Below are 12,165 nucleotides of genomic sequence, written 5' to 3'. Positions count from 1 at the left end.
TGCTGCTAAGTTGCTTCAGTCGTGTCCGACTCTGTGCGACCCCATAGATGGCAGCCCACCAGGCTCCCCGTCCCTGGGATTCTCCAGGCAAGAACACTGGAGTGGGTTGCCATTTCCTTCTCCAATTAAGCACTCTTAAGTTTTTTCATCTCATGTTTCTACTTCCCCTCATTTCTTTTAAGTGATTTAATAAAGGGAAAGATGAATATATTGAGTTGACTGCTTAATTATAAATGTTGGTACCTATTAAGTGCACAACCTCTGCGTTGTGACTCAAGTCCTGAGCTGAGGCCTAATGCTGCACTGAGAGCTGAGTTCCAAAGCGCTTTCGGCAGTTGGGAGCATACCACTTGGGGTGTTAATATTTGAATACAGAAAAAGGAAGCTGTTGTTTCAAATGCCTCACAATACATTGCAGTTGAGGGATTTTATTTCCCAATAATTTTAGCTTAAATAAATGAATTTTTCTCTTTTTAGATATGGCGAGAGCTTTTTTCTCCACTTCATGCACTGAATTTTGGAATTGGGGGAGATACAACAAGACATGTTTTATGGAGACTAAAGAATGGAGAACTGGAGAATATTAAACCTAAGGTGAAATGAAGCTTTTTTAAAAAAAAAAAACCTTAATCTTAAGTCTTTTGCAGAGAGTTAAATTGTCAGAAACTGGTAGTTTTTAAGAAAAATTTCTTCTGGGACTTCCCTGGTGGTCCAGTGGCTAAGATTTCATGCTCCCAATGCAGGGGGCATGAGTTTGATAGTCAAGGAACTAGATCCCACATGCCACAACTAAGACCTGGCTCAGCCAAATAAGTAAAAAAAAGTGTTTAAAATTTTTTTTTCAGTTGCTTCTTTAAACCATTATTTCATTGTTGTTCTTGGCTTCATGCCTTTTTAAGATAGATGATTTTATCATTGTTTAAGAACATTCCAAATACATGCTTAATTACGGATCAGTGTATTGCTTGTGTGGCTCATACTTGAAATTGTTACAATTATCTTCGTCTGCTGTTGGAAGAGATTTGATGCTAATGAGGTTTGCTATTCTATGGTCCCGAGGCAGTAAGGGGAGGAAAGTCCTCAGAGGTGGGCCATTGGAGCAGGGCTATGATTCACTTGAGGAAGTAATTTTGGATTCACTTAACACACAAACAGATTGGTATTCACGGCCTGCAAGTTCTTCTAAAGGAAATTTGAAGCAGATGTGAACAAATGTTCAGCACAAACATGTACCCAGTGCCTTATCAAATTATCAGTGTCCTGAGTTGGCATGCTGCATATAAGTTTTTCCAACCCCAGACAACGAAAAGAGAACAAAACTGAGGCACTGATAACAGTTGCCGTAGTAGAAAGTGTTTTATTTTTGCCTAATAGAAAAACTCATGCATATTCTTTTTGTGCTAGGTGGAAATTACTTCGTTGGGTTACATGGTAAGATGTATGTCTATAGATGATAGTCACCATGTAAAAATTTTTGTTAAAGCAGAAAAACTTCAGAAAACTATAACCAGCCTCCATGCCACTGACTTTACCTTAAGTAGAACTGTGTATTTATACCCACTACCCTCCCTTGGGTACTTTTATTTTTATTTTTTCTAGAAGGTTACATCTACTAGAGTCCAATTAAATGGGGTTTGTTTTTTTTTTTTTTGGTATAGTTTCTGGATTTTAAGAGATTAACTACCAATTCCACAATGATAAAGAAGTTTTCCTGTCTCTTCCTAGCACAACTTTACCACTTAAGTATTGCTTTGTTTGGAATTTATCCTGATATTAATATATATGAGCCCTATATTACTGTTTTAAGATGGCCTGCCCTGTTGAAGTTAACCATTTGAGAAGTTCATCTTTCCTTTTTTGATTTTTGAAATAAGATTTTCAACTAACTAGTGGACATTCCTTTATTCCTGAGTGTCTTTTCTTCCTTCCCTCAATTACAGGTCATCGTTGTCTGGGTAGGAACAAACAACCATGAAAATACAGCAGAGGAAGTAGCAGGTGGAATCGAGGCCATCGTACAGCTTATCAACACAAGGCAGCCACAGGCCAAAATCATTGTATTGGTATGTGGTCTTTGGGTGGGTGGAGACCTCAGTATCTTAAAGTAAAGGTGAGGTGTCTTTTTAGAAATGGGATCACTCATGAATATAGAGAATCTTTAGGTTGGAAGCAGCTTATGATGCTCCTGAGAAGCTCTTGTCTGATATGTGCCATTGTCTTATGGGTCTCATCATTTCCTAGAATCAGCTGTGGGGATTATCTTTTTTCTGCTCATCCTTATTTAGAATTATAAGTTCTCTTTATTGCCTAAGGTAGACTTCGTTTTTTTCTTCCCTTAACTTTAAGTTTTCTGATCTTCTGATAATTTTTTAAATGCACATGACATTTTTTCTAGTCCTGAGTTCTCTTTTTTTATTAGTTTGTTTATTTGATTGCACGGAATCTTAATTAAGGCATTTAGAATCTTCAATTTTTGTTGTAGCATGAGGGATCTTTTTTTCTGGTAAGTTGCAAGCATGTGGGATCTAATTTCCTCACCAGGGATCAAACCCAGGACCCCTGCATCAGGAGCGTGGAGTCTTAGCCACTGGACCACTAGGGAAGTCCCCTGAATGCTCTTTTCATTAGACCTGGGTTTAGATTAGCCTAGATCTGTTGTTTTATTCCATTGTTAATATAGTAAAGGTGGTGTATTTATCAGGATCTCTGAATTCTTTATCAGAGATTCCATCAGGAAGAAAATAGGTACTTCATAACCTTACCCCATGAGGAAATGTTACCCTCCGTACAATTAAAAGCATTGTCTTTATTATCTCAGGGGTAAACAGCTGTTTATTTCAGTGTTAAAGTTTACCTGTAGGCATTCTTAGCCAGCTAAAAACATGTTTTTGAGAAATCTCGTATATATTCAGTGTTTTAATGAGATAAGTGTTATTAAGGTAGTCATTTGTTCAAAAAAAGTGTGAGAATCACTATGTACGAGGCACTCTTCTAGGTCCTGAGCATGTAGAGATGAGTAAGACGTAGTCCCTCCAGGGAGCTGGTAGATGGACATGGCAGGATAAATACGTAAAAGTTGACATCTGAGTTTAGTTTTAAAAAATTCATTGGTCTCCAGATAAATGGAGAAATGAAAGAAGAGAAAGTATTACAGAGAAGAAAGAGAGGAGAAAGAGGGAGGAAGAAAGGAAGGAAATGATCACAGACTTCTTCATATATGTGTTTGTTGGGTGAGTGAAGGAGGGTACTAGAAGAATTGAAGGTTATCCTGGAATAAAGTTCAGGTCTGGGGTAGTTCGGAGAAAGAGGCCACAGTTCCCATGTTAGGAGTTTGGATATTATAGCAGAGTTCTGGGGAGCCAGGTCTTGTTTTTTTTTATTACATGGTATTTAATTAACTTACTTGTTTAGATCCTGCCTTATTCCAGAAAGGATTACATTATGGTTAAGAGTCCCATCTCTGAAGTACAGTGGCTGGTACATTGTACTTGCTTAGGACATACTTGTTGCCTGAGTGTTGCTAAATAAATCCTCCGTAAATATTCTTTGTTTCAGCCAGGCTTTTGAGTTTGATATACAGTGGTGTTATCTATAATACTAAAACATTGGAAGTAACCTAAATAATCAACCCCATGGGAGAATGATTACACGTCATTGAATGTAATAGCACTAATCATGTGACAATTACAAAGTCTGTGTGCAAACAAAATTTACAGTATTATTTAATCGAAAGGTCTGAATCCTAAACAATGTATATTATATTTGGAATTGCTTGAAAGTGAATATGCAAATTAGAAAAGGAAATGAATTTAAAATCGTTGTTACATGGTAAAGAAATTAGGATTGTAATTTTTTGTCTCCTGTAACATTAGCAATTACCACTTACTACAGAGAAAAACCACAGATCACATGGCGTACCCTTGATACGTATTTATTAAGGAAAATGTTCGGCAAAACATACAATACTTTTCTCATCCTTGCTTGACAGTCCCAGTAGGCGTGGCGCTTTGCTTTTGCAGCTTAACATTTTTATGGCTTTAACTGCTGTGACATTCTCTGAAAGTCAGAACAGCATATTTGTTTGTTGGTGGCTGACCATCTTTCCTAGTCGTTCATTATATCTCAGCCAAGCTTTGATGTGCCAACAGTGAGGGCTGCTTTTCTTTGTTAACTGTTAGATGCAAAACCTTGCACTTTTTAACTGTCATATAAACTAGGATTTAGGGTTGACCTCATTTGCACTTAACAGGGATAGAAGGAAATGTTGGTGTACCATATTCATAGTTCTGTAGCTCTTTTTGGAACTGTACAGTCACACAGCAAATTGAAAATAAAAGCCCAATGTTTTGCTGAAATAATATAAAGTAGACATGAATAAGTACTTCCTTTGGGCATAAAACTTTTCTTGTTCTTTTGGTAGAATGCCTACAGAAAACCCATTTTTATGAAATAAGACCTCTTACCAAACCCAGTAGGAGAAACAGGTGGCAGCATTTTTGCCTGAATAACAGCAACTTGCTGTCGTGACATCCTGAGCTGCAGTGGTGTTGGTTGGGGGTTTCTGACAGTCTTATGATAGGGTCAGTTATCTGTAAAGCCATTTCTAGTTTGAGATGATAAAACCTTCTCTTGGCATATAAGAGCCAGCTTTTATTTACTATAGGAGAAGGACAGACACCTGATTTAGCTGAAAAATACATTAGATCATTAACAAGTAAGTTAAAAACATATTTAGGATACATCTCTGTTTTGTTTATTGTTTTGAACTTTTTGTTGGTCTTGCAGTATAGCCGATTAACAATGGTATGATAGTTTCAGTGAACACCAAAGAAACTCAGCCACACATAGCCTTGTATCCACTCTCCCCCAAACTCTCCTTCCATCCCGGCTGCCACATAACATTGAGCAGAGTTCCCTCATGTATGTATTTTGGTGGGAGAATACTATACATTTGAAATTTGGTACGTGTTTTATACTTAGAGCACACCTCAAATTATCTTGGATTTGGCCATTTGGAAGTCCCTTTTACCTGGCTGCTGAATGCTTGTGACTGTGCCCCATCATTTTGGGGGGGGATACTTCTTTACTTTCTGTCATTCAGGATATTCCAAACTCATCTTGTACCTGCCACATCTCTCTTCGTACTACCAGGTAGTACGTGGCTCTGATTCATCAAGACAGCACTTGTTCCAGCTCCGTTTCTCATGTGTGGTAGTGAGGTGTCAGGTGGCATTGAGGAATAGATGTGTGTTTGAGCCAGATATTCTAGCTATATGGTGGACTGTTTGGAGAATAAATTGAAGGGAAGATACTACTGAAGGGAGGATGGTCAGTCAGGAGATTTTTACATTAATTGAGATGAGTAGTGATAGATAACAATGTTGTTTATAATCAGAAAAGAATGGATTAGAAAAATATTTAGGATGTAAAAGCTGAGTGATTTAACAATAAATAGACAAGGTTTATGGGATGAGAGACTTGGGGATGTTGAAAGGACAGTTGCCATAGAGAAGGTGGAAGGAATATAGTCCCGGGGAGATGATAAATGGTTTTTGGACATGTTGAGTTAGAAGTGCCTGAGAGACATTCAGGTTTGGTTCTATACCTGGACGTTCAGTAGGAGTTCTGAAGCCGTGGAAGTGATCTGGGCTAAAGTGTGTAGAATGGGAAGAGTACTGGCCCAAGGACAAGACCCTGAGGAATACCAGCAATTAAGGAACAGGAGGAGGAAGAGGAACCTGAGAAGAAACCAAGCAGGAATAGTCAGAGAACTTTTCATTAAAATGGGCCTAGTCCAGTGTTTCAGAAATCAAAGGTATAAAAAATGCTAAATGGAGAGTCCCAGGGATATTTGAAATCACAAGTAAGTAGAGGAAAACAGTGTGTCTTCTCATATTCTTCTCTGCTCTTCCCCAGGGTTTGTTACCTCGAGGTGAGAAGCCCAACCCCTTGAGGCAAAAGAATGCCAAGGTGAACCAGCTCCTCAAGGTCTCCCTGCCGAAGCTCGCCAACGTTCAGCTCCTGGACACAGACGGGGGCTTCGTGCACTCGGACGGTGCCATCTCCTGCCACGACATGTTTGATTTTCTGCATCTCACAGGAGGTGGCTATGCAAAGATCTGCAAACCCCTCCATGAACTGATCATGCAGTTGTTGGAGGAAACACCTGAGGAAAAACAAACCACCATTGCCTGACTGGCTCCCATCAGTGTTACTAGCATCCCAGCCTCCTCAGATCAGTTCTCTCACTGGCACTACAGAATCCTTCTCTTTCTTAAGGCACTTTGCATTGTCGAATGTTCCTATCTAGTGTTTGAAGGGGAGGAGGGATTTAAACTGGTCCTGTACATAGAAGGTTTGTTTTACACAGGAAAAAAATTAGCCAAGGAAGATGGTTGTTTAAATTCATTTGAAACCAGAAGGGGACTTTTTAGTTATATGTGTGACACGGTCATTGAATTATCACTGTTTTTCCTAGGACAACATCAAGCCTAAGTACTGAACAAAATGAAGATGCTTGGCCTTTCTTTGTATGGATTATGTCATATATAATAATGATTAGAATCACACCTACTTGGCTTTAAAACAGATGTTTTTCCAGTTGTTAAAGTTCATTATTTAGTCTTTTTTGTTTTGCTTTACTCATACATATTCTCAATGTTGTAGCAACATATAGCATCAGATTGAACGTGCTTGTCATTCATATATGGGAGATGCTATAGTCACTAGTGAATTTGTTCCACTCTTAATCCTTCCCATGCTTAGCAGTGAAAAATAGGTTTGGCCCCATGTGGGGGACTCTGTTGAGGGTATTATTTTTATGCTGCTGAATATCATGTCTGTAATAGACCCATGCATGCAGCCTTTCCTCTATTCCCCCTCATCCCCTCTCTTTTCTGGGGGTCCTTGTTGACATTACAAGCTTTTAACACATTTTTAACCTAGGAGCTCTGTTGCTGGAAGTGTGAGTCCCCAGCCAGTTACTCTTATGATGATATTACTGGTGTGTAACTCATTCCTGTGTGGTGTTCTGTGCTCTAGTCTGTGTAGTGCTGTCCATATTCAGAGTTCTGATTGGTTATGTTTTGTTTCTCCCTTAAAACCTGTTAACAGTTTTTCGTCTTTTAGGGGGAAAAAATTGGAACTCTGTTTCCAACTCCATAAGACCTGGCTTTTTTTCTTGGCTTAGTTTTTAAATTATCAGTCCAGAAAAATTTGGCCTCTTCTCATGGGGAAACAGTGAAACTGCTCTTCAGAATAAACACTCTACTTGACCCCCCCTATTTTAGTAAAAAAAAAAAAAAAAATAGGTTTGTGTAACCTTAAGGACTTCTCCTTAATATATCTTCATCTGTGAATTTCTTTCAAGAGAGCTCTTTGTAATCTTAATGGTTTGATGAGCTACAAGAACTGCCGTTTAAAAAATAATAGGAGCAGGTGGTTTATTATTTAATATACCAATGGAATATATACAAACTGGATCTACAAACGAATACTTTAAACTGGACCAGGTGGATATTGAAGTAACCCATCCAGATGGGCTCTGCAGAGATTCAGCTTAACGTTCAAGTTCAGTAACTAAGGCGTATGTTTCATACTTGGCTTGCAAGGTTCATGGCATTGCTGTTGTGTGTTGGAGGGGGATTTGTGGTTTGTGCTAAGAGCCACATCTGATTGAAAGGGATAGAACTTGGGCAGATTTTTTTTTTTTCTCGTCAAGGCTTTTTCTAGGTATTTTGTGGGGTTTTTTTTTTTGTTTGTTTTTGTTTTGGTCTTTAAAAAAAACAACTTTTGAATGTATCATGTCTTCATTAACAACTGAAAATATATGTGATGTTTACTAAACTTGTTTAGTATATTAAATTTTCCTTTTTATTTTTAGTAGCCCAGGCTCTTGAGTTTTTCAGGACAGATTTTTTTTCTTAGCTGAGGTATAATTATAGGGAGGAGAATTAATTAAGCCACAGTTTTATGTGTGAAAAGACTGTTTCCTCTCCAGGTCTTTTTCTGTTGTCAGAGGTGGGGGTACGGTCCAAACCCCATTAGGTCACTCCGGCAGCATGTGCTTTTAGCTTCTCTCTTGACTAGGAGTCACATATCCCTTTGTCAGCTGGCCTTCAGCTCCTTTGCTTCTGTGTATAAACCTTGGATGTTACTACATTTTATATTTACCAGAGCTATTCAAGCAATAGTATTTGAACCACTAGCCTTTGAAATAAAAGTCAGCCCCATTATTAACAGTGCAGATACTGAGTCCACTTGGATTTCTTGCAGCTTTCTTTGCACTGCTTTAGGCAAAAAGTGTTGATCTGGTTTTTTTCATTTGACACCCCAGTTTGCTGCAGTGACAGAACTTAATGCCTAATCTGTAGAGTTCATATATATATATATAAAATATATATACCCACACAAACACATATATATATGAAGTTTAATGAACTGTCCAAGTGAAACATCCTAACTGTCCTTGTGATTAAGGAGCCAGTTTTGCAGGCAGCCAGCGCGGTGTTTTTCTGTTGGTCTCCCAGCACATGCCCATTCCTTTGCCCGCCCATTCCTGCTACACTCGATGGCAGCTGGTGACACCACTGTGAAGGTTTCTGCGGTCCTGTCTTGAGTGTGGCAGGCTGGAGGTGTACTGCCAGAGGTGAGCTGGGGCGTGTTCTGTTCCCCACACATTTCTAAACTGCTACAGGCAGTGTACTGGCTACCACCTCAAGTCCAGACACAAGTCTAAAGCTGAATTTTGTGTCAGTAACCTTAACCCACCGAAACAAATCTTGAGTAGCTCGTATCCTGCTCTTAGGAATTCTGTTGTCATTTAAAAGTAATGTTCAACTTTCTTTTCCTTTTTCATTTGTTTAACCTAGTCACTGTTTACAGCTGTATGCTAAAGCCTGAGATATTGTCTGTGCTGTGGTGTATGAGCATTGCCAATTTTATATTTATTGCAGCAAAAAAGAAACTAAAGATATATGAAAATGAGGAGCATGGCTTTGCTCCTAAATCTGTGTGGGTGCATGTGGGAGAAGTGAATTGGGGTCTCTTCAAAGGAGGCTTTTGGGGGTGGGGTCACCCAGGCTTCTCCTTGGTGTTCCTGCTTGGGGATCACTGCTGCTAGCTGACTGGACCTCCCCAACGGAAGTTTTGTGATTCTGCTTTGGCAAAGTTTCATTGACCAGTAGAACTCATTCTGTTTTAGTGCATATTTCAATATAAATGTAAACATTTCACTCGAACTCACTGTCTTTCTGTCTCCTTTATCATAGCTTGAATTCCAGTGGCAAAAGAAGGGATGGTTTTTTTTTTCCTAATCACAATTAATTAGATACTTTAGTCATCTTGTTTCTTTTCTGTGGAACTGAATGTTCCAGGCTGACCCTCATCACCGATCTCCTTGGGGGTGTAGAATGGTCAGCGGGGTGGGATGAGCAGATAGAAGGAATCTTAAATAGATAAATGGAAACAACTGTCAAATAAAATGTTTCAGATTTGTTAGTACTATCTGGTAGTTAAAAACAATTAACTCTAAAAATTATTAAATTGACCTTTTGATGCTTTTTCCTAATTTCAGTCTTTAGAATTTTATTCACGTTAACTGCCCCAGCTTCCACGGTTTCTCCATTCCTCACGCTAATAATCACCAGTTTTTCTTGTTTACACTTTGGCATATTTCTTTATTGTTGCCCCCAGCTTAAACTTAAGTGTTTCAAATTAATTGGACTATTCTGAGTTTCTGTGCCATCTAGGGAGAAAAGATTCAAGATAGTATTTCCCATATATTAACCACCTAAGCACTTTAGGTGGGTGCATTCCCACTTGACTGTTTGGCCTGGGGAGTTTTCTGTCCTGTCAGAGATGAGTCATCTAAGTGGTTTGGCTGGGCCTTGAACCCCACTTTGCCTGACTTCAAAGTCCTTGCCCTTGGATTACTCATTCAACCTGGGGTATCTTTTTAGCTCTAGATCCTGATTCACAGTTCATGACAGACAGATTCCTAGTTTCCTTTCAGTTGAGAGTCCTGGGGGGCAGTCTTCTCACCTGCAGCAAGGCAACAGCTTCATCCAGTCTTTCTGCAACCAATTATACTCCTTTTTGATTCCATTCTCCATTGGCCACAAAAGTATTAAAATTTATTTTAAGTGCATTCCCTGGCTATCTTATTTCCCACCTTAAAAACCAGCAGTAGATCTAAATTGTTTATGGAGCTAAGCATTTATAGTGGTCCACGTGAAGGTGGTCCACCTGGCTACTGTATGAACATGTCAGTAAGTTCAGATTGGCAGGAAGATATTACTTGGAGTAGTTAAGTGAAATAAGATTTAAAATCGAAAGAAAGGTGTCCCTGGTGGTCCAGTGGTTAAGAATCTGCCTTGTAATGCAGGGGACACTGGTTCGATCCCTGGTCCAGGAAGATCCCACATGCCTCAAAGCTGCTAAACCTGTGCCCCTCCACTACCGAGCCCACGTTGCAGAGCATGAGAGCCAGCTGAGCCCATGTGCCTGCTGAAGCCCACTAACCTTAGAGCCTGTGCTCCGCAACAAGAGAAACAACCACGACGTGATGCCCTCACGCTGCACTTGCCCAAACTAGAGAAAACTCAGGCGTGGCAACGAAGACCCAGCGCAGCCAATAAATAACTATTTTTGAAGAAATCTAAAGGAGGCCTTCCCTTGTGGTCCAGTGGTTAAGAATCTGCCTGCCAGTGCAGGGTCAGGAAGCTCTCTCATGCCTTGAGGCAGCTATGGCCGTGTGCCACAACTACTGAGCCCGTGCTGCAGTCCCTGAGAGCCGCAGCTCCGGTGCCCTGGAGCCCATGTTCCACGACAGAAGCCACCACAATGAGAAGCACAACTGGAGAGTAGCCCTCTCACAGCAACTTAGACCCGGCACAGCCAATAAACAAGTTCATAAAAAATTCTAAAGGATATAAAGGGGAAGTACAGCCAATAATAAATGGCAGAATGATGAGTTTCCCAGTGGTCCAGTGGTTAAGACACCGTGTTTCCATTGGAGAGGGCACAGGTTCATCCCTGGTTGGGGAGGTAAGATCTCACATGCTGCCCAGCATGGCCCCCACAAAAAATTGTGTAATACAGTAGGAGTTGCCAGCTTCCACATGCTGAGGGATACGGGTGGGGACCACAATTGCAGGTGAAAATACAGAATGAGAGTTCATGTGAGACCAGGAAGCACAGCCGCGTCCCTTAAGTCCACTGTTGAGCTGGTGTGCGGGTGTATGCTATGGACCACCTCACCCGACTGGGTGAATGGCCTCGGTCTAACAGGGTGGCTGCTGAGTGACGGCGTGGACACAGTTCTTTATCACCCTCGCCTCCCCAGGTACTACCTCTTCAGAGCTGTGTGACCAGAACAGGGGTCACTCAGCCCTAAAGGGCGTATCCAATGATTAACACCACCAAGCATGCCAGCGATGATTACAGCGAACTGATAAGCCAATATGATGTTTCTCAGCAACTAAAAGCTTCTATGTTTTTTGTAACATTCACTTTGTCACTTCTAACCACGGTGAGGCTACGATATTGAAATGATTTACTATAAAGGGATGAATACGGAGATACTAAGCTGAGGTGTTTTTTTCTCCTTGGTCTCGTCAAACCACGCTCCTCTCCACCCACCCCCAGAGGCACTATCTTGTGAGTAGCTTACAGGTTCCTCTTAAATCACAGCAATGAGAGCCGCTGGAGGCCTGGGGCTTTGTTGATTGTGTCACAGCTACCCCACTGAACCTCTTCAGTGGTCCAGAAGTGGGAGAGAGGGTGGTGTGGGGGAAGGGCAAGCTCCCTCACCAGCATCTGCTTGGGAAAGGAGCCAGCAAGGGAATCCATCCTTGTTTTCCTCCAGCCACGGGGTAGCTGCCTCAAGGCACGTGGGATCTTCCGGAATCCGTGTCCCCTGCATCGGCAGGCAGATTTCTTAACCACTGAACCATGTGTTTGTTCGTTTTTGGCCACACTGGGTCCTCATTGCTCTCTGTGGTTGTGGTGAGCGGGGTCTACTCTTTGTTGCTGTACACGGTCTTCTCATCGCGATAGCATCTGTCACTGCAGAGCATGGGCTCTAGGCGCGGAGGCTCTCACAGTTGCAGCTCGGGGATTAGTAGTTGTGGCTCTCGGACACTAGAGCACAGGCTCAATTGTGGT

At 40.9% G+C, this 12,165-nt stretch overlaps 1 protein-coding gene across 1 annotated transcript in view; it reads left to right on the top strand.

The window, feature by feature from the left end:
* PAFAH1B2 (platelet activating factor acetylhydrolase 1b catalytic subunit 2) overlaps positions 1 to 9,239 on the top strand; it is a 28,750-nt gene extending 19,511 nt beyond the window's left edge. The window contains exons 4-6 of the mRNA XM_027563645.1: positions 478 to 594; positions 1,941 to 2,063; positions 5,917 to 9,239. Of these exons, the coding sequence (XP_027419446.1) occupies positions 478 to 594; positions 1,941 to 2,063; positions 5,917 to 6,195 (519 nt within the window). The 3' untranslated portion in view covers positions 6,196 to 9,239. The remainder of the gene's footprint in view (positions 1 to 477; positions 595 to 1,940; positions 2,064 to 5,916) is intronic.
* Positions 9,240 to 12,165: the final 2,926 nt, after the last annotated feature.

This window comes from Bos indicus x Bos taurus, chromosome 15 (genome assembly GCF_003369695.1).
Source record: "Bos indicus x Bos taurus breed Angus x Brahman F1 hybrid chromosome 15, Bos_hybrid_MaternalHap_v2.0, whole genome shotgun sequence".
In the NCBI taxonomy this organism is placed as follows: domain Eukaryota; kingdom Metazoa; phylum Chordata; class Mammalia; order Artiodactyla; family Bovidae; genus Bos; species Bos indicus x Bos taurus.
Note: the sequence above shows the minus strand (reverse complement) of the source record. Positions and strands in the feature narration are given on the sequence as shown.